The sequence below is a fragment of the Mus caroli genome, chromosome 6, assembly GCF_900094665.2.
Source record: "Mus caroli chromosome 6, CAROLI_EIJ_v1.1, whole genome shotgun sequence".
Classification (NCBI taxonomy): domain Eukaryota; kingdom Metazoa; phylum Chordata; class Mammalia; order Rodentia; family Muridae; genus Mus; species Mus caroli.
The window spans coordinates 145296371-145318809 of record NC_034575.1 but is presented as its reverse complement, the minus strand read 5'-3'; the positions used below and the strand labels follow the sequence as shown (position 1 = coordinate 145318809).

General features: G+C 43.0%; 1 protein-coding gene across 3 annotated transcripts in view; it reads right to left on the bottom strand.

Annotated features, from left to right (window-relative positions):
* Ccdc91 (coiled-coil domain containing 91) overlaps positions 1 to 22439 on the bottom strand; it is a 163516-nt gene that overhangs the window by 78421 nt on the left and 62656 nt on the right. Inside the window, exons 1-5 of one of the 3 annotated variants that reach the window (XM_021165355.2) lie at positions 20778 to 20949; positions 18947 to 19034; positions 18117 to 18277; positions 16513 to 16716; positions 14810 to 14914 (exon numbers count right to left, since the gene is read on the bottom strand). In XM_021165355.2, the coding sequence (XP_021021014.1) occupies positions 14810 to 14914; positions 16513 to 16716; positions 18117 to 18277; positions 18947 to 18965 (489 nt within the window). In that variant the 5' untranslated portion in view covers positions 18966 to 19034; positions 20778 to 20949. Of the gene's footprint in view, positions 1 to 14809; positions 14915 to 16512; positions 16717 to 18116; positions 18278 to 18946; positions 19035 to 20777; positions 20950 to 22439 lie in introns of those variants that run through there. The other 2 variants (XM_029478591.1, XM_021165354.2) reach the window with 2 other exon arrangements.

Genomic DNA, 22439 nt, shown 5'->3' with positions numbered 1-22439 from the left:
AGCATGTGTCCTTATTACATGTTGGAGCATCTTCTGGGTATATGCTCAGGAGTGGTATTGCTGGATCTTTTGGTAGAACTATGTCCAATTTTCTGAGGAACCACCAGACTGATTTTCAGAGTGGTTGTACCAACTTGCAATCCCACCAGCAATGGAGGAGTGTTCCTCTTTCTCCACATCCTCGCCAGCATCTGCTGTCACCTGAGTTTTGGACCTTAGCCATTCTGACTCGTGTGAGGTAGAATCTCAGGGTTGTTTTGATTTGCATTTCCCTGATGGATGTTGAACATTTTTTAGGTGTTTCTCAGCTATTCGGTATTGTAATAAGGACCCATGCTCCACTATGTTCATAGCAGCCTCGCTTATAGCAAGAAGCTGGAAAGAACCCAGATGTCCTTCAACAGAGGGATGAATATAGAAAATGTGGTACATTTACACAATGGAGTACTACTCAGCTATTAAAAACAATGAATTCATAAAATTCTTAGACAAATGGATGGATCTGGAGGATATCATCCTGAGTGAGGTAACCCAATCACAAAAGAACACACATGATATGCACTCACTGATAAGTGGATATTAGCCAAGAAACTTAGAATACCCAAGATATAATTTGCAAAACACATGAAACTCAAGAAGAAGGAAGACCAAAGTGTAGATACTTCAATCCTTCTTAGAAGGGGGAATAAAATACCCATGGAAGGAGCTACAGAGACAAAGTTCAGAGCAGAGACTGAAGGCATGACCATCCAGAGACTGCCCCACCTGGGGATCCATCCCATAAACAACCACCAAACCCAGACACTATGGCAGATGCCAACAAGAGCTTGCTGACAGGAGGCTGATATAGCTGTCTCCTGAGAGGCTCTGCCAGTGCCTGGCAAATACAGAAGTGGATGCTCACAGCCATCCATTGGACAAAGCACAGCGTCCCTGATGAAGGAGCTAGAAAAAGTACCCAAGGAGCTGAAGGAGTTTGCAGCCCCCTAGGAGGAACAACAATAAGAACTAACCAGTACCCCAGAGCTCCCTGGGACTAAACCACCAATCAAAGAAAACACATGAAGAGACTCATGATTCTACCTGCATATGTAGCAAAGGATGGCCTAATCGGTCATCAAAGGGAGAGACCCTTGGTTCTGTGAAGGTTCTATGCCCCAGTATAGGGGAATGCCTGGGCCAGGAAGCAGGAGTGGGTGTATTGAGGAGCAGGAGGAGGAGAGAAAGGATAGGGGATTTTCAGAGGGAAACTAGGAAAGGGGTAACATTTGAAATGTAAATAAAGACAATATCTAATAAAAAAATTGATGATTGAGTTTGCTTGCCTTCCAAGCCATGCCTTCCCTGGATCATCTTGGCAGCTCATGTCATAAGACTCTGCATGGTTTTCAGTATATTCCTTAAAATGTAAGCTTATTGAACTAATCATGAAAGCAGCCCTCCCCTTGCCCAAGAAGCTGACTGTGTCTGTCTTCCCAAGTAACATGCTATGCTGTTATGCTGGTTTCTATTGATTTGAGGAGTCATTACTGAAAGCATGAAGCTCCACATCTGCTTTACCTATACTTCTGTCAGTGTGCTGACAGTACCCACAGTTTCGCCATATACTGTGTATTGTCATTTCCTACTATGCATGCCTAGTTACCATGAATCCTCCTGATCAAAGGGCTAACACGACTGCAGACAAACCATGAGTCTTCTAGCTCTGTACAGAGTAATCTTTCCAAAAATAGACTAATTTGTTGTGACTATCATCAGCCATAATGTCCCCGGCTTTAGAAGAGGGGAGAGGGTTCGGATTTCAAGAGGTCTGGCTCTTCCACACTGTTTAAAAGATTCATGGTAAAAGCTACAGCAGCATCACCACTTCCAGAGAGCTCAGCACTCCAGCTTCTCCCGCCTCCAGAAACGTTAGCCCAGCCTGACTCTTCTCCTTGCATGAACCTGTCAGGACAGCTGTGCTGGCTGCAGAAACGCGGTCCTGGGTATTCATCCTGAGACCACGGACAGCTCAGAAACCACAGGCCTGGAGTGAAGACAACACTCTGTCTTTGGGGTCAGGATGTAGTTTGGCCTGTAGCTCATCACTTTTTACATGGTGGAAATAAAATAAATTTAAGGAAAAAAATCCATATTCAACTGTCTTTGTCTCAGAATTATTTCCTGATCATTTCAACAAATGTAGAAGAACCTAGATTACTATCTTGAAAGATGCATTTAATTCAACATGTAATTGAAAACAATTTCTGATCCAAAACCGTATTTGAGAGGAATCCAAAAGAACAGGCTCACTTCGTGTTTTGCTTACTCAAGAACACAAGATCACCTTCTCAGAAGATGCCCTCCCACAACAACCAGTTTCAGTTAGTTCTTCTTTTTGTAAAGGTTGAAAACCAGCTATGAGCGTTCTTCTCCCTGGAGATCTGGGCACCCATCTCCCACTGCAAAAAAGTGAGTCCCAGGAGAGCAACAGTCTGTGAGTGTTGTCTAGCCCTGCGGCTGTTCCTTTCCCTGCAGTCATATCCACAAACTCATACTGTCCACACACACTAGGTCTGACTGTCCAATCACTACTAATATAAGTCCTCTCCTATATAAATTCAAGGAGTGCCAAGGATATATGGGAACAAGGACACAAAATAAAACATATGACAGCCTGGTATGGTGATGCACACCTTTAATCTCACCACTTGGGAGGCAGAGACAGTGGATCTCTATGAGTTTCAGGTCAGCCAGGCACACTGTCTCAAAAAGGAAAAAATAAGTAAATAACTAAGCACAATGCACTGAAGTCTGCAGACAAAGCTTTTGCCTACAGAGAGCAGTATAGCCATGGAGTCTATCTGCAGGATCAGCGGATGAGGGCTCTGCCCCATGGAGAGCAGTCTTGCTCCAGAGAGCATCTAAAACGTTAGGCCGACAGTCCACATATCTGCCAGTGATAGAAAGTGAGAATCTACTGGTAATGAAGTTCACTCCACAGTATGATAAACTAGCATGCTAAAATGAAAAGTCAACCAAGGGACAAAGGCTGAGAAGTCCAATGCAAACACCGTCCTGTAGTAGTGATTCCATGAAGCTTCTTGGTCCTGGAAGCCCCACACAGCTCAAGCGTCCTTTACCGAACAGGCAGCTGGTTCCCATGGTAGCTTCTGCAGTGTGGCTTCAGGGTTAGTGGGAAGTAATTCCGCTCAGCATCATCATTACAATCTGAGAGTAATCTCAGTGACCTCTACTTCAAAAGCTCCAACTACATAAGGCATTTTTATTTTAAACATCTATTTTCACTCAAACAGTCTACTACTGAGCAATTTAGGAATGAAAGCTAAAAAGGTATTTATTCTTAGTTTGTAAATAAAAATAAAAAGGGTTTTTAATCTGTTGGTTTCATCTCTTAACACCTTTACAAAATATCCAGTGATTCCTCACAGCAAACTCCTTGATGCTCTGGGTCTCACAGTCTTCCCACCCTGCTCTTCTGTAGTGTTCCCTGAGCCTTCGATGTAGGAGTTATGATACAGATGTATCAGCTGGGACTGGGCAGCAGTTTGATTTTTGTGGTACCCTATGATGATCTTCATCTCATGTCATAAGCTACACCCATGAAGTCTCACCAACATGACTAAGCAAGAGCTGAACAAGGACAACACCAATAACACGTTAAGGTGGGTGGGGGGGAAGCTGCTCAGCCCTCCATGAAGAACTACAGGCAACTAAGGACGCTGAAGGACAGCAAAGTAGTCTTCCCAGGGGAGGGTAGGGCACACCAACTGGTTATCCAGCTCCAAGTGGTCAGGCTGGAAAGCATACATACCAATAACACTATCTGTATATTTATGAACACACATATTAAACATTTAATCTATATAACACTATAAAGGTAGAAATTTTCCAAATACTTGCACAATCCCAATTTGCTCAAAAACTGCTTCTGAGTTGAACTTCTGACCTCACGCCTGTGGAGGAGGACGGAGAGCTTCGGCCTCACTTGCAAGCAGATCCGAAGCCCTGGGCTTCCAGGACAAGCACTGAAAACAGCCCAGAGTTTCTAAAGTGCTCTGCTCATCAACTGCTTCTGTTCCATTCATTAAACACTTTCCTTTAAACAACAGGAAATATTTCAGTGGCTCCATCTCACAGCAGAGGCACAAACTGCAGATGGGCCATTGCCTAGGAATGCATGACTCTTAATGTATGTATGTGTATGCATGTGAATAGGTGTGCATGTACATATTCGTGTGTGTGTGTGTGTGTGTGTGTGTGTGTGTGTGTTCCTGTATGATCCAGCCTCTGCTTCAGCTTCCAAAAGTTTCCTTAATATTCCCAGATGATATTCATTTCAATCAGAGATGAAAACATATGAGTACTTCATATTATTATTCTCTGTGCTAAGTTCTGAGAATATAAAACCAAAAAGCATCCACCATTTCAAATTTGAGTGTTCTTACAGTTTAGAAGGGAAGTTGGATTCTTAAAAAGTAACAAGAATAACAGGAAGGAGACCATAAGGTCTTGAAAGTCGGCCCTGTTTAAAAGCCATCGAACTGTGAGCTGGTGTCATCACAAGAGCTGTCAGGGAAGCAGAGCTGCTGACTCTTACTACTTTTTTTTTTTTTTTTTTTGCCAAAATATGAACAGAGAGACGGAAGGCACACTGAGAATAACAGAGTACTAGTGAAGAGTTTCAAATCAGAGACGAAATAATCAGATAGAGAGCCACACTGCCTCCAGCCTGGGCCCCGAGAGAGGTGTGCAAGAATTCAGCCCAGAGTGACTGTCACCCACCAGGATAGCTTCTTCAGAAGGATAGCCTGGGATTCTAGTGAATTTGCTATCTGACTGTCCTCCACACCTCCAATTTCAATGTTAATATACTATATGGCAATGGAAACCAAGCATTATTGTTATGAAATGTACATTCAGTAGAAATGATTAACAGGAAACAAGGCCTGGAAAATATCATACATCAGAAGGCAAAGTCATTCTTGATCTTTCTATCCTTCCTGAAAGTGGCAGGATTCACTTTCTGCCTGAACACTGTCAGCTCACCATCATCTAGACCTGCTTTCCATTCTTTACATCGCCACTGGTGACATCCTGTTCCCCTGACTGTCAAATCCTCTCAAAACCATCCAAACAAATGTCTTTTTAAAAAATAAGAGGAACACATCTTTGGCAGGCTCTAACAACTTCTGATCTGACCCCCTAAGTGGTTCCCATCCCTACCAGATCCGATATGGACATACAAAAACACCCTCACACTCACCTTTACTTTTCAATCAAAACATAGCATGGTAACTCTGGGTGCTGTTCATGACCTCTACAATAAATTTCATTTGGCTCAGGTCCAGAAGTTCTGCTGCTGAGGCTTCTCCCCAGCTGGGAGCTACTCTCAGCTGCCTTCACAGACTTAGGCTTCTCCCCAGCTGGGAGCTACTCTCAGCTGCCTTCACAGACTTAGGCTTCTCCCTAGTTGGAAGCTACTCTCAGTCACCTTCACAAACCTCATGGCAACCTCCCATGCACATGAGCTTACACATTCACAGCCTTACATGCAACTGTTGCCATTGCCTAAGAGATGATATAGGGATCCTAGTCTGTTACCAAGTTTTAGCACAAAATCCACAGCAACCTTAGGTGCTGGCAGAATTTTAGCCTTTCAGGATGATAACAGGTAATCTACGATCTAAGTGGGCAGACCATTACTGGAAGTGAAGGAAACTGTCTTTAGAACGTGTAAGAACAAGTTGATAAAAGAACTCTAAGTAGCAAACTCTAGAAGTCAGCAGCTCCTGGCTGGAGAGTTCAGAGTAAAGACAGGATCTATCCTAGCAGAGACTGATCCACAACTCTCATCAAAATGCCAGTGAGGACCTGGGAGACAGCTCAGTAGGTTCAGTGTCTGGACCACATGTGTGAGATCACACTCAGACCTCCAAAAGCCCACATACATGGAGAGTGGACTGGCAGCACACACGTGAAAAATGTCGGGGGGAGGGGCAGGATCCCAACATAACCAATCTCCATTTTAGTTTGAGTTTTACTGTTGTGGATAGACTTCATGACCAAAGCAACTCTTATAAAGGATAACATTTAATTGGGGCTGGCTTATAGGTTCAGAGGTCCCATCCAATAGCATCGAGGAAGGAACATGGTAACATCCAGGCAGACATGGGGCTGGGGACACTGAGAGTTCCAGCTCTTGTTCTGAAAGCAGCTAGAAGACTGGCTTCCAGGCAGCTAGAATGAGGGTCTCAAAGCTCATCCCCACATTGACACACCTGCTTCAACAAAGTCACAGTTACAACCAGGGTACACTTCAAATAGTGCCATCCCTTGGGCCAAGCATACTCAAACCACCACATTCCACTCCCTGGCACCCACAGACTTGTTCTATGGTGGCCAGACCTAAACATAGCATAATGCAAAATACATTTAGTTCAACTTCCAAAGTCCCCATAGTCTCAACAATGTTAAAAGTACAAAGTTCAAAGCTCCATCTGAGATTCATGTAATCCCCAAAGCAAGACAGGAAACCAGCTGGGCAAACTCTAAACTCTTCATCTTCACATCTGATGTCAAAGCAGTCTTCAAATATCCAACTCCTTTTTCAACTTTGTTGACTGAAACAAATTCCTTTTTATCTTGGGCTGATTCCACTCCCTGTTAGCCCCTTTTCTCAGCAGGTAGCCCACAGCTCTATTGAACAAATGAGGGTCTCCAAGGCAACTTCAACTTCACAACTTCTTGTTCTAATATTTAAGATCCACACACAATCTTCTGGACTCCTCTCCAAAGGGCTGGTGTCACTTCTCCAGCTCTGCCCTCTGTAGCACTCTAAGCTCAGGTTGATCCACTCCACCGAGGCTGCTGTTCTTGGTGATCATCCTGTAGTACTGGCATATTCTGGGGTCTTCTACTGAAACTAGGCTTCATCAACAGCCTCTCATAGGCTCTCTTCATGGTGCAGAGCCTCAAATTCTTTGTAGGACCCCTGCAGTCCTAGGCCTTCAACTGCAACTGGGGTTACACCTTCACCAATGGCCTTCCATGGCCTCTCATAGGAGAAAGTCTCAGCTGTTCTTCATGACCCCTTCATGCTTCAAAACCAGTACCGCCTGGGTGACTCTTACACATTACCAATGTACAGCTGCAGCTCGAGGTACAACTTTGGCTATCTCTGGAACACAGCTTCTTTAAGCTCTCAGAAAACACTTCCCAGAAGATTTCACCTCAGTGATGCCAGTATCTTCTTAATCACTGCTAATTCTTCGCTCCAGCTAACCAGCATCAATTATCCCAGCAATCCCTTCTATTTTAGACTCTAAAGCCAGAGCTACATGGCTGAAGCTGCCAAGCTCTGCTGCTGGCAGGAGATGAAACATGGCACCTTTACTTTATTACATTATCACCAGCTTTCTGTTTTCCAACCCATTCACTACCAAGCTCGGCCGTCCTGAAGCTTGCTCTGTCAAGTGACTTTGAACTCCATGGCCCTGTCTCCTAAATGCTCAGATTAAAGGTGTGTACCACCCAGGCCTGAATTTATTTACTTTTTTTTTTTTTCCCACCTAGAACTTACTCTGTCCCAGGCTGGCACTGAACTCAGAAGGCTGCTTGGTTTTATAACCTGGGATTAAAGGTATGAACCACCATGCCTGGGCCTATTATTTTTATGGCCACTGTTCCTCAAGATCCAGATCAAAAGCCTGTGTCTTCCAGTCTCAAGATCTGGATCACAGTGTGCCTGCTATTTCTGGATTGTAGTTCATTCATTCCAGATTAAAAGTCCAAACTATTCCTTGTTCAACTGCAAACACAAACAGTAAACTTAGCTGGGTGGGGTCTTGTCCTGAGATCACCACTCCCTTAATCTATCTCCTTGAACATAGGATTCAGCTCCAATTCACTTCCTGGTGCCCCTTTATTACTTGAACCATACATTTTATTCCTTTCTCAGCTTGCTCCTTTTCATTAGAACACTTTTCATGAGACTAAACCAGAGAACAAAGTCTCTGTTAGGCTTTTTTGAGATTTCCTTTATCAATACAATTCTCTTTCTCTCTGTCTGTCTCTCTCTGTGTCTGTCTGTCTATCTCTCTCTCTCTTTCTCTACCTCAGCCTCAGACAGTCTCTTTGGACAATGGCAAACAGCCCCCGCATTCTTCACCAAAATACCACAAAAACAGTCTCTGTGCCACACACTGAAATTCTTCATTGAAACTTCTTGGGCCAAGTGTGAATAGTTCAAATCACTCTCAGCAACAAATTCTTCCACATTCCTATTAAGCTTCACTTAAAGCATTCCATTATTTTATAAATCCAAAATCCTCAAATCCACACTCTTCCAAACAAAAGCATGATCAGGCCTATCACAACAATACCCAAGTCCTAGTAACAACTTCTGTCTTAATTGGGGTATAACTGCTGTGAACAGACACCATGACCAAGGCATGATAAAGACAACATTTAATTGGGGCTGGCTTATAGATTCAGAGATCCAGTCTATTATCATCAAGACGAGAACATGGTAGCATCAGGCAGGCATGGGGCTGGAGGAGCTAAGAGTTCTACCTCTTGTTTTGAAGACAGCTAGAAGACTGGCTTCCAGGCAGCTAGGAGGAGAGTCTTAAAGCATGTGCCCACAGTGACACACTTCCTCCAACAAGGTCACACTACTCCAATAAGGCCACACCTCCAAATAGTGTCATTTGCTGGGCCAAGCATATATAAACCACCACAACATTTCTATCTATAAACCTACGAATTTAACACAATTCTTATCAAAATCCAAATAAGATTTTGTAAAACACAAAACCCAAACAGGCAAGAACAGCCAAAAAGGGACACATGGCTGCACTAAATACACATTCACTAAAGCAACACAAGAGCCCTGCTACATGAACACACTAACATCAGCTGAAATGAGAATGGATCGCAAAGATTAGCATGTTAGGGTGTTGGACAGGTGAGCACAAAATGGAGCAAGCGAGGAAGGGGTGTTCCTTAAGAACACCACTGTAAGAGCAGCCAGTCAGACATCAGACAGAAAAGTAACCGGACCTGTGTTACTCAGCCCGTAGGAAATGTAGGTAAGTCAGAACCATAGTGACCAACCCACTGATGTCACAGAACAAGAGACAAATGCACCCAGTGCAGGACAGAACAACGGACATCTTCATCCACTATGAGAAGGAAGAGCTGGTGCATGAATGCATAAAAGTGGTGCACACCATCTGTTATGTATACACTGCCTGCTATGTACACACTGCCTGAAGAAGTGTAAATGACCCTCACATAGAATACTCATTGTAAACCATATCCATTAAGATGGAGATGATAAAACAACAAAAAGAAGAGATATGGGAAATGCACAAAGTGAAACCAATCAGTGACTATTAGAAAAGCTAATAAAATATTTAAAAAGAACAAATCTATACTTCTCCAACTGGCACATATCTTTGGTGTAGGCAAGTATGTGGAAAGCAGGCTCTTCCCTCAGGTGTGGGTTAGCATGTGAATCTGGATGACATCGTGGGAGCAATCAGCAGTCTCTGACTGCAGTCGCAAGAGTGTCACCGTAAGGTTTGAGACCATGGGCATCTCTCATGCATGGAATTTTCACTACTTGAAATTCTTATAGACTGTGTTGCTAGGAAAGAAGTTTTAGAAAAGTACAAAAGAAAAAAAAAAGGTGAAAATCATGAAGTCAGAGAAGGTGTCCGGTTCAAGGTTAGGGTTAAAGGACAAACACAGAAAACAGTACAGGAAGCTGGACACTACAGAGCAACTAAACATGGGGTGGAGGGGCGGGTCTGCAGCGATAGGATAAGGGTCCATGAACCTACAGGAAGAAAGGGAGAAAGGTCAACGTATTCTGAAGTACGTAATGTCCTTGGTGAAGAGTTGTAGCCAGGCTGAGGCTGCAATAGCCTCAATAGTTCAATAGTTCTGAGGGCTGCCCTGACACTGCACACTGCTCTGTGAAAGAGATTACTCTAGCCAGCCAGGATCTGGTGCAAGGTCAGTCCTACTGACCTCTGTTCCTCTGGCTCTTGATTATGCTGCATCCACAGCTACCAGCAAATACATTATTTCTAGAAAGACGTTATGTAATAGCATACATTGGCTTGGAATAAAATAAACATTATTAATACTTCTAACACACACACACACACCCCAAAATTGGTGCTGAAGGGATAGCTTAGCAGTTGATAGCACTGGCTGCTCTTCTATAGGACCCAGAGTCAATTTCCAGAAACCACACGGCAGCTCAGAAGTGTGTAACTCCAGTCCCAGGGAATCCAATGTCCCTTTCTGGCCTATGCAGAAAAAAGTTCCACAATACCCATAAAATAAGTGATTAAAGGAAAAATCACCCATATTGTAAATTCACTTAGTTGCTTTATACTGTGAACTAAATAGTGTTCTGATCATACTTTAAAATTGATGTCAACCAGGTCGAGCGCTGATGGATGAACAGGGTACATGGAGAACTAGAGTAGAGTCTGAAATTGAAAACCACCTTCTCTGCTTCATTTCTTAGATTGTTGTGCAGTCAATGGAACACCAAAGAAGCAGCTCAGACACCAAGCATTAATACCTCACATTTGTAGAAGTACAGGAACAAAGGTTAGTGTGGCTAGGTTCTGCTGAGGGCTTTTCCAGAGCCATTACAGTGACTCCATTTACAGCTATCTCCTGTAGACTTCACCTCCACACATCTTAGGCCTGCGTCCTAGACATGGCCAACTGGGGCCAACGGCGCACATTCATTCTGGACTTCACTCAGGGCTCCCTCCACTCCCCACAGGAGTAGAAGTAGTCAAACAGTGAATACTAACGTCTACTAAGTCTTCAAGAAAGTAACAGGGTAGGAAAGGGAAGATCAACTTTAGCCACAGGTTAGAAAAATTCCACCTGAAGTCACTTCAAAATCAGTATGACTTAAACAATGAAGCTCTAGCAGTGATCCACAATACCCATAATGCTCTAGTTCTCTCAGGCAGATTGGATGAGGCATAAAGCCTTCTCAGCACTGAAGGTGTAAGCAGGCAGAGCACCTCAAACACAATATGGACACAGTAATATCCCTTCAAGTATTGTCATAGTGTACACAACTGAGAAAAGTCTGCAACTTAAAATCCTTCAAATGAGCACAACACAAACACTGCCCTGGGAAAAACCTACCTCTTCCCAAAGTCTTCTCAGATACCCAGCTTGTGTGGGACTTCTCACCATTCTCTTCTGACAATAAACAAACATTTTTTTTTCTGTGTTTTATATGAAACTTTGCAATTGCAGGGAAAGGTCTCTGTGGTGTAGCCACTAGATAGAGTATAAGGATTTTATAAGACTTTGCTCTAGACTCGGTCCCTTCGTTCACTGCTGAGGTCTGTGGCTTGGTTCTAGAATGGCTGAGGTCAGAGTCCAACCTCAGATAAGTAGAGAAGCAGAGCAAAGGCATCCCTGGAGACTGTAAACTGGTGTTTTCAAAAATAACAGGCTCCTTTAGCACTGGATGAGAGCAAGGCTTAGCCACATTATAAGTCCACGTTTTCCTCTCATGGCAATGTCGCTAAACACACAAAAAAACAACCTATCATGAAGACTTTTCAAAGAGATTTACCAAGTACAAAAACCTGCACACCTGACACTTTTCTGTGAGACACAACAGAGTGCATGAGAGGTGACAGCGGGTTACATAAACATGCTTGGAGCAAACACCGCAGCTGTGGACATGAAAACTGCATTTTACCGAATCATTATGAGGACAACCTGAAATTTCTTTCATCATATAAAGTGAAGCTCCAATTCCATCAGTGAGTACAAAGCTGTCGTTTTTAGATACATTTTGTACAAGCCTTTATAGCCCAGCACCAGTCCTCAGAGGTCCTGGGTTATTAGGTCAGAAAGTTCCTGCAGCCAGTACTGAGAATTAAATGACCAAAAACTGAATGATGACATGAATATACAGTAGAAATTTATGTTTGCCAGAGACTTCATACAGAATCACCCGAGCAGAGACCTAACTGTAAGGCAGACTCAAACTGGAGCATTAATTTTATCTTATAGACTTTGCTCTTTAACATGCTTAATGCATTTAAGCTGTGGAACTGGCTTTAATGTGGGGTGCCTGCTGTTGTGTTGCACCTCTGCCAATAGCCCCCCACCCCCAGGCTCTCTGGAAACTCTGGCTTGCAGTGGTAAAATTCACAACTTCACCCAGAAGCTCCTCTATGCCTTCAGAGCCAGTACCACCTGGGAGACAGCCTTGGTCCAGTGTGGATCACAGCCTCTGTGCACTTATCCTGAAGAATCAATTCCCAGATTTGATCTCAACACTGCTGGTCTCTTCTTAAGCACAGCTGATTCTGTGGCCTTAGCAGACTAGTACTGATTGTCCCAGCAAGGCAAAGGTTTCACTTTATTGGTTCTTTTGGTTTTTTTAGACAAGAGTTTCTCTCTGTAGCCTTGGCTATCCTGGAACTCACTCTGTAGACCAGGCTGGCCTTGAAATCTGCCTGCCTCCCGAGTGCTAGGATTAAAGGTATACTTGACCACTGTCCAGCACTTTAGTGGTTCTTAATTCAAAGCTTTGGGCTCCAATAGAATTTCTTAGGGACTCTTGACCTTCACTCTGAATTTCACAAGCCAGGCCTCCACTGCCTCCACTGCTTTCTGCAGTACCTTCTACATTCTCACACAGTTCATCAGACTCAGAACACATACTGGCTTCGCCAGAGCAAACTTCTTTCAGAACTCTTCCCCAAACACAGGTCTGTCTCAACAACCGTCTCCTGGCCCACTCTCTGGTACCAATTTCAGTCTTAGTAGAGGTTTCTATTGCAGTAATGAAACACCATGACCTAAAGCAACTTGGGGAGAAAAGGGTTTCTTTTGATTATCCATTTACATCATAGTCCTTCACTGAAGGAAATCAGTGCAGGAACCCTCAAGGCAGAGCTGAAACAGAATCCATAGAAAGGTGCTGCTTACTAACCTGTTCCTCGTGGCTCCTACATTCCTATGTCAGCCTACATTCTTATATCACCCAGAACCAGCAGCCCACCCACAATGGACTGGACTCAACCACGTCAATCATCAGTAAAGAAAATATACCATAGGCTAGCCCATAGTACCGTCGGGTGGGAGTACTGACTCAAGTGTGGTTTCCTCTTCTAAAATGTCTGGAGTCATTTGTCCAGGTGACACAAAAACTCGCCAAGCACAACCCTGCTATAAAGGCAGGTCCACCACAGCAGGACTTCTGGTTGGGCTTCCAGTGTACTTCCTGCAATACTCTTCAGGCAGTACACGTGCTGTTTTCAGAACTGGCTAATTCCGGACAACACGAGTCACCAAATAGAAGGCCTGGGGCTATCAAACCACCAATTTAATATACTCTTAACTGAAGACCTCATGACAGTGTGACCATAGCAGAGTCAAGCCAAGAAATCAAGGTCCCAATTCTTGGATATTTAAACCATGGCAGTACTGTGAATAACCTCCACTCCTAAAGAATCTTCACACAGTCTTCTAAGGTCAGGAAGAGAACACAGGTACACAAGGCTACACAAATCCACTCATGCACAAAAAGTTAGTCTTTGAAACACTTCATTTTCTCGTAACTGGGTGTGTTCTTTAAAACACATTTTTAATTTTCAAGCAGAAAATACTCAAGCTCCTGTCAGCAGGAAGCATTTTTATAGGAGAATGAACGGGGAAGAACTGGGATGTCCAGTGACAAGAGAACGAGCACTGCCCACTCCATGCTCACGGGAAAATTGGATACCATCAGGGAACGGTCACAGCAAAGGAGCTTGGTCTTTCAAGGCTTAGGCCAAGAGGCCCTGAGCTGGCCATGGCTACCAAAACCAACAGCTATTAGAAATAAACCTTAGGAATTGGATTTGTCTGTCAAAATGTCTCTGAACAAAGCACCGTGACATGCTTTCTGAGATGCTAGCAAACTCTGCACCACTGCTGTAGGAGGCACAGAAGGAAGACCCTGGGAGGCATATGGGAAAGGGAAGGCAGACTCCCTCCACTGCAGTCACTGCCCCCCTCTGCTCAATCTGCATGACCTGCACAGGACAGGAAAGGGAAGGCGTTCCCACTGTTTGCCGGCTCTCACAACTCTCTAAGTGTCTGTGTGCCTTGGGATTTTCACACTTCCCCACCTAACCCGGTAATGAGAACATATCACAAATTAAAACTCTCTGCAATACTTGTTTTTTTTAAATAGTTAGCTAAGGCTGTACATTCCATTGGTTGATGACTCTCTCTGGTCACTGAAATGCTCTGCTAACATGCATCCCATCCTGACCTTTCAAACTTGAAAATTAAAAGCCAAATGTTCTGAAATCAAGTGACAGTATTTTTAATGTTCCTTGTGGTAAATAGTAAGAATTCTGATTCTTTCTCTGTATTGTCTGTATTTTCCAGAACTTGCAAGGCAGGGATGGTGACATCAAAGTCTACAGAAAAGTTGAGTGTTAAGCTCAAGGATGCCTGGAACAGACTCAGAAATGAGCCCCAGGTACAGAAATGACAACAACCCAGCTTGATGTCCCTCTTCCTACAGTGACTTCCTAAGTGTAGAGTACTGCCCTCAGAAATAGACTGTTTCCCAAGTGTGCTTTGTAAGTGCCTTGCATAAGCTGGGGCATATTAGCACAGGGGTCAAGTGGTCTCACGCCAGTGTCACAAAACATCAGTTCATCCCAGACTAGAGGCAGGGACAACACTCTTTACTGTGTGCCACACTCACTCGGGACCATCACAGAGCATTTCTGGGGCCGCTCACCTGAAGCTCACGGTATCTGGCTTGAAAGGATACAGCATCCTGCTCCTTTTCCTTCAAGAAGCCTTTCTCAAGGACACTGTGTTTCTCCATCAGCGACTCCACATCCTACAAGGAAACCAAACACAAGCTCTACAGTGTTCCACAGCACAAAGTACTTTTTCAATAAACAGAAAATATTTATCAGGGAAGGAAATCAGGAAAAATGGCTTAATGTCTAAGCTAACTAATTTCTAGGCCCATATGGAATATTGGCAGAACACTAAAATTTTAAATGAACAAGAACAGGCTGGAGAGGCAGCTGGAGGGTAAAATGCTTGCCGTGCAAGTATGAGGACCAGAGTGCCAGCTCCCTACACACCCTCATAAAAGCCAAGTGTGTAACTCCAGCACAAAAACAAAGAGAAGGGGCTGTCCACGGAGCCCAAGGGCCAGCCACCAGCCCTAGGTCAGAGTAGAGAGAGTGCGGAGTGAGAGATCAAAGCATTCCAGCACTCTCCACAAGACAGCACATGGGCACGTCCTCCTACACGCAGGGGACACATCCTGCTACATGCACATACCTATGTATATAGGTACCACAAACACAAAACAATGAATAAGCATATCAACAAACCTCCATAAGCCCTTTCCATGAACTGGCTTATACAGACACACAGATGGGTGGACAAAGAGACAGACAACAAAGACACCGATGGATATAGAGAGAAGATAACACTGATGGATATAGATAGATGATAACTGAAAGATAACAAGTGATAGAAGATACGTGATGGATGGGCAGACAGACAGACAGATAGAAGGACAGAGGAGAGCTGAGAGCACATGCTAGTGTCATCCCTGAAAAGGTGTGCTGGAACACGCAAATGGGCATCTAACTTCCCATATGCCAAACCTGAAATCACACATGCAGTATAATACTGCTTGCTTTGAAAATAAATGAAGACAAAACAGAAATGAAAGCCTTGGAGGAGCAGGAAACAATAAAAATCCCCATCAAAACCTGTTTAAGAAAAAAAAAAAAACAACAAAAAAACAAAAGCTTAACAGGACACACAGACTTTGGTTCATATCAGCCCCCGCTGACACCAACGTCCCAGGGGTCTAAAAATAGCACAATGTTTTCATAGAACCTATGTATCCTACCACATACACTAAATTGTCTCCAGCTATTTAAAATATGTACACAACAGGAATATAAGTTAAATAGTTTTGTTTGTGGAAATGGGGGCTCTGTGAACATATACCTACAACATATACAACATGTATCTCCGAGTACTTCTGATATATGGTTGGTTGAATTAGATGCTGAATGCATGGATATGCTAACCACTGTCTACAGACTTTTGTTTGAGGTTCAGTTTATTTATGTATTATGTGTGTGTGCCCTAAATGTATGTATTGCACTACATGCAAACAGCAACACTTGGAGGCCACAAGGAGCCATGGAACTAGAGCTGCAGACAGTTATGAGCTGCCATGTGGGTTCTGGGAACCAGAACTGGTCTGCTGGCAAGAAAGGCCAGGGCTCCCACTCTCTGAGCTACCTCTCCAGCCCACGACTGGAGGCTTCTAACAAAACGCCTCCACCGCCTATGTGGTGTGACTGACCAGAACCTATGCTCCTGGGGACTTTCCATCCATTTTGGATTATATCAAATTGCTAGCATATGCAATTTTTCATTCTCAGGCCAATGCACACACACCTTTTTAATTCTCTGCTTTTCTTCTTCAGAAGCTTTGAGTTTAGTCTCCAGACTTGATATTTTTTGCCGGAGCTGAGAGTTGGACACGTGGACTCCAGGACCCTCAGGCTCATCCTCCAGGGCAAGTGCTCCATGGCTCGGCTCATCCGTTAAACCAAGTGGGAAGAGAGGGATGTTCAGATGTGTGTGTGCTGACTGCTGAATCTAAACCATGTTAACAAAACACAGACCCGACAGAGAAGAGTTAGGCTGGTCCACTAAGGAAACACCCAGTGAGTTTCAGAAGCCACATTTGGAGTTAAGTTGTAGTAAAGCAATGAAATTATTTTACTCTAAGCCAATCAACAAACGACTTCAGACTTTGACAACAGGCTGGTCTTTAAAGCCTTAAGCCTCTTATGTCTGTAGTACTCACTACTGTGTGACTGACTGTTAACACACTAAACACTTAACCTTGTGGAAAATAGGCCCCATCGCGCACAAATGCATCTGAGATGCACGTACTCTGACGTGAATACACAGACTAAGGATGCATTTACAATTAAACTGCAGCTCAGAACCTCACATTTATTAATGATGCTAACTTATCACCTTCTAGCAAAATTAACAGGTCACATAGCACCACACTTGGCAAGGTATCTGGAAGACATCGTGCAAAGGTCTCTGCAAATATCTGAATGAATACAGTATGATGGTGCTGTCTGGGGCTTCTGCTCTAAAATTGAAATAGATGTTCTTATACCTAAAAGCACATTAATACTCCCAGAAAAGAAAAACTATTCTCAATAATTATCTCCCTACTTAAAGTTTAACTTTGAAATCATGTTTAAAATGAAAAAAAAAAATAATGTTATTATTCTCCTTTAAGTCCAAGATTTCATGAGCAAAGCTAAGTCCATTTTAACAACCACACAGCTGTTTACCACAGTAAAGGATTGGGATGACAGAAACAGCATCAACTGTGCCTCAGTTTCCCCAGCAGAACCCAGTTCTGTCTCTGTCAGCAATGTGTGCTTTGGCTTCCTCACCTTTGAACGGGGAGAAGCAATGACACATTTGTTTTCTCTTACTTGTTGTCTATGTGCAGATGTGTGCACATGTGCGTGGGTGGCAGCAGAGGCCAGAGGGAACAGATCCCCTGGAGCTGCTCGATGTGAGTGCTGAACCAAACTCAAGTCCCCTGCAAGAGCTCTATGCAATCTGGACTGCTGGTCCCTCTCGGGAGTCTCAGTGGTCCGAAGATGGCTTCCAGGATGGGTTGACAGTCACGCTGACACAGGAAGCTCCGAGCTCTATCGGTCCTTAGGCTCATCACAGGTTTATGGAATGAGTCCTGCTACTTAGCTTTCTTTTTTTGAACCTAGTGTCCTCTGGATATCCTAACTGGAGCCTCAAGCCTGAGTAAGTAGTCAATTCTATTGAATGAGACACTCACAGCAAACTTTTGCAACTGAGGTACTTAAATCTTTTGCAATCATTTCACAGAAATATACTTACAAAAATGTTTCTTTGGGGATTCTTATTTTAAAAGGTCATCGAGCATGAATTAAGTCAACATGCAGCCTCTGACCTCAAGCCTCCTCCTGAGACATGCCTGTGCTCACCTGAGCCTTGGAGATGGTCTGACTCATGAGGCTGCTATCTGCATGTGTATCATCTGCTGAGGAAATGACAGCATCTGGAGGGAGGTGGCCAGTGGATGGAGATGAGTGGTCATGGTCCAGGATAAGCTCCGGAGAAGCTGGTGAGAGTCGCACTCCGGATACTGAAGACAGAGCACAAGAGAAAGGTCAGAAGACGAGACAGAGACAGGTTAGGTGGATAGGAGAGGGTGTAACACTTAGAGCAGGGAGGGTGAAAACACTCTAAAAGGAGTGTTTCTGAATTGCACATACAAGATGCGTGCGTCCATGTGTGTTAAAGACAAATACATTCTAACATCCTAACACACAAATTGGCCAAGTCTACTAGAGAGGCTTGCTTCTACCAGAGCAAACATTCAACTTAAGACACATCCACTCACTAGCACAGAGTTGAACAGCTAAACTATTCATTATAGCAACACGAAGGAGAAGGGAGGACTGCTGTAGAAACCTGGAATGTCCTCTTTTATAATAATTTTGTTAAAGTTTCGATTATAAAGACAAACTTCACTTACTGGATTATTTCCACAAAAGCAATGCTGTGAGACAATTTTGCTATTATTTCCATAATGAACCTTGTTATACTGTGATTAAGGTTCACATTAGGAGGTGTGGAAGCAGCTGGTTGGCCAGGACAAGAGAGACAAAAATGCAAATGAGGAAAAACATATTTATATTAGTTTATTTTTAAATGCTTCCAAAAGTTCAAGTGAATCTAATATGTTTGAAATGTAAGGAGTCATCTTCAATAGTCAACTCATTCACACACACAGCAGCCTAACTGCAATGACCTTTATTCCACATTGGCATCAGTAGCTCTGTCCGCGGGGTCCTACCACAAACTCTGAAGATGGCTCACAATGGAGACTGCGTGTTACCCTGAAGAAAGACACGTATAAGGCTAGTAAATACTAATGAACTAAATGTACAGATTTCTGATCACTACTTTAAGGACCTGCTTAATTATGGAGCGTTTTATTATATCTAACAATGCTGTACATGTTTGTTATACATGGGGAACAATGTACTTTTTAAGAGTATGTTACACATGGGACAACAGGGATAGAAATAATATAAATATAGTAATAAAACATGAAATTCTCAAAATAAAATTAACTTAAAAGAAAGGAAATCATTTAGCTGCAGGATGAACTTATTTCTGAATGTAAATTAGTGTACACAAGCATGTGTGCCTCTATGCGCCTCTTTGTGCATGTACATGTGTGTATATGTGTGTGTGCCTCAGTATGTGTGTTTGCATGCCTTTGTCTGTGTGTGCATATTTGTGTATATATGTGTGCATGTATGTGTATGTGTGTATGCATATCTCTGTGTACTTCTGTGTATATGTGTATGTGTGTGTGTGTCTTTCAATTTTTAACTGAAATACAAAGAGGCATTTCAATTTTTTTCATCTCAAATACAAAAAGAAAAACTTTTATTCAAGTTTGAACTTGGCATATATTTTTTTTCCAAATCTTCTCTATAGATAAAGTGAATTATCTAAAAATGTCAACATATTTCATTTTCTAATTCTGATTAACAAGCATATTAGTGAACTCTGCAAGATATGAGCAAAAATCCTGTCCAAGAAGGAAGAGCCCACCTCACAACTGAGAGCTGGGCCTAGCACCTCAATGTTATACCAAGCTTGGAACACTGAAGCCTGCCCTTCAGTGTCTTCTCTGAAGCACACGAAGCTGACGAAGCAGGTCTGTGTCAGCACTTGGCACACTGGTTATTATTTCAGAATGAATTCTAAACTGTACCACCCTTGTGTGTCAACTTGACACCAACTGTAGTCATTTGAGAAGATAGAACCTCAGTTGAGAAGATAGCCCCACCAAGTTGCACTCTGGGCAAGCCTGAGGTACATATTCTTGTTTGGTGATCCTGGTGGCATAAGAAAACAGGAGGAGTGTGCCAGGACAATTCAGTAAGCAGCACTCTTCCAGGGCCTCTCATGATCTCCTGATTCCAGGTTCCTGTCCTGCTTGCATTCCTGCCTTGACTTTCTTCAGTGGTGGACTGTGCTAAGGATCTATATATTGAAATAAACCCCTTCCTCCCCAAGTTGCTTTTGGTCATGGTGTTTCATCATAGCAATAGAAGCCCTAGGTAAGACAGCCTAAATGCCTGAGTATTTCAGTATCTATGTCATTCACATCAACAGCCATGATTTAAAACAAGATGCCATGTATTCTTAAGTGAAATTCTCCAAACACTGGATATTCAAGTGCATCACATGAAGAAGAGGAGAAAGGACAATAGGCAGGAAAGCTAAAGGACAGGACAGGAGAGGAAGGAAAAACAATCAAGTGGAGAGAGGAGGTTACAGGAGAAAACAGGAGGAAGGAGGAGGGTCTGGCCCTCAAACAGGTACTACCACCCTTCATAACCACACTTGCTCAGCAGTCTGTCCATCTCCACCTTCCTCACATCCATCAGGGCCAGTCCCCTGCAGCAGTCCATTGATGAACACTCACATCACTCTCCTGACTTCTGCAAGTATACTCTTACTCTTCCATTTCTCCAACCACTTTCAAACCCACAGAGCAATAACAACCAAGTTCCCATCATGAGCATCAAGTTCTCCCTAACCCTCTAGCACCACATGCTCACCTGATTACCACAAGGATCCATTTAGATGTCCCACAGGCACATTATGGCTAACTATCACTTCACACAGCTCAGACTGGCCTCATGTTTCACTCCCATTAACTGAACCCTGGATCTGCCAAGCCTGATATCTCATCCAGTCTCCCTGTGCTGCTCACATCCAAACCTTTGCCACACTCTGCAGTGTCTCTATGACATCACAGTGCCACTGCCCAGACACAAGCCAACCCTGGAGCTCAGACGGGGCTTGCAGTGTGAACAACAGTCACTTCCCTGTCATACAGACTTCAGCAAATTACTTTAGCTTTCCATAGTCACAGCGTCCTCTTACAGAAGCAGGGAAATAGCATGTGCCTTAAACACCTCAGATGGACATTCGAATGCTGAAGTAAGCTGACAGATGCAGCACTTAACAGCAGAGGTGCAGGGTGTGCTGAGTGAGCAGAGCAGTGACCGGAAGTGAGGACACTTACCAGGGCACTGAAAACCAGCTTTCCCAGGATCATCCCACCTGTCTCCTTATCCACTTAACCACAATAGAATTCCAATTACTTGCTATTAGTTAAGAATATTATTGAGTGTGTAAGAAATAATGACCTTAAAATATTACATACCACTGGGCAGTGGTGGCGCATGCCTTTAGTTCCAGCACTTGGGAGGCAAAGACAGGTGGATTTCTGAGTGCGAGGCCAGCCTGGTCTACAGAGTGAGTTCCAGGACAGCCAGGGCTATACAGAGAAACCCTGTCTCGAAAAAAAAAAATTACATACAAAACTTTGTGACATGCACTATAAGGTAGATGTGTATACATACATATACATATGCATACACACATACACACATACTCATATATATACATACATACACATATATACATTTTTTTCTAGGACCTTCTATAGAAATTAATTAATTTGTTTCCCAGATCAAACTAAAGAAATGGCAAAGAAAAATTAGAATAGGATATGGGAACTGAAAAGAATAATACAGATGTTGAAGAAGACTAATAAGTTTGGTCTAATCTTTAAAATAATCTTTAAAATCTTTAAGATTCACAATAGCAGCTAATCTGATAATATTGGCAATATACAAATATTCACAATTAAATAGCAATGAACACAGCTTAAAAATAGGAAATGTTCCCTTGTTTTAAGTCTTTAGACTTTTAAGTAATTAATTTTAAATTTTTCATTAAAATTGCAAGTGCTTACAGAAACACAGTTTGTAAAGATGATTTGGTTAGTACTTTAAAACAGGTCTCTTGAGGAATTCCTTTGGGGGAACCAAGCCACCAGACAATAACCTCACGGAAAAACATAAATCTCCAATGACATCATAAGGCTTTTTCATACAAGAGCAAAACCTATATAACTCCAGTAACTCTGAAATGAAAACCTTATTCATATGAATGCATCATTCAGAACTAAACTTGAAAAGACAGTAAAAACCATGCCTGCAGGGTGGCACAGAGGAGAGTACCCACTGCCAAGCCTGTCTGCCTGAGTTCAGTCCCTAGCACAGATATGATAGAAGGTGAAAACAAACTCTTCCAAGGTCCGGCTGAACTACACACACACACGAACACATATATACACACAAGCATACAAATGCATACACACATATATGCATACACATACATACATACACACACACACACACACACACACA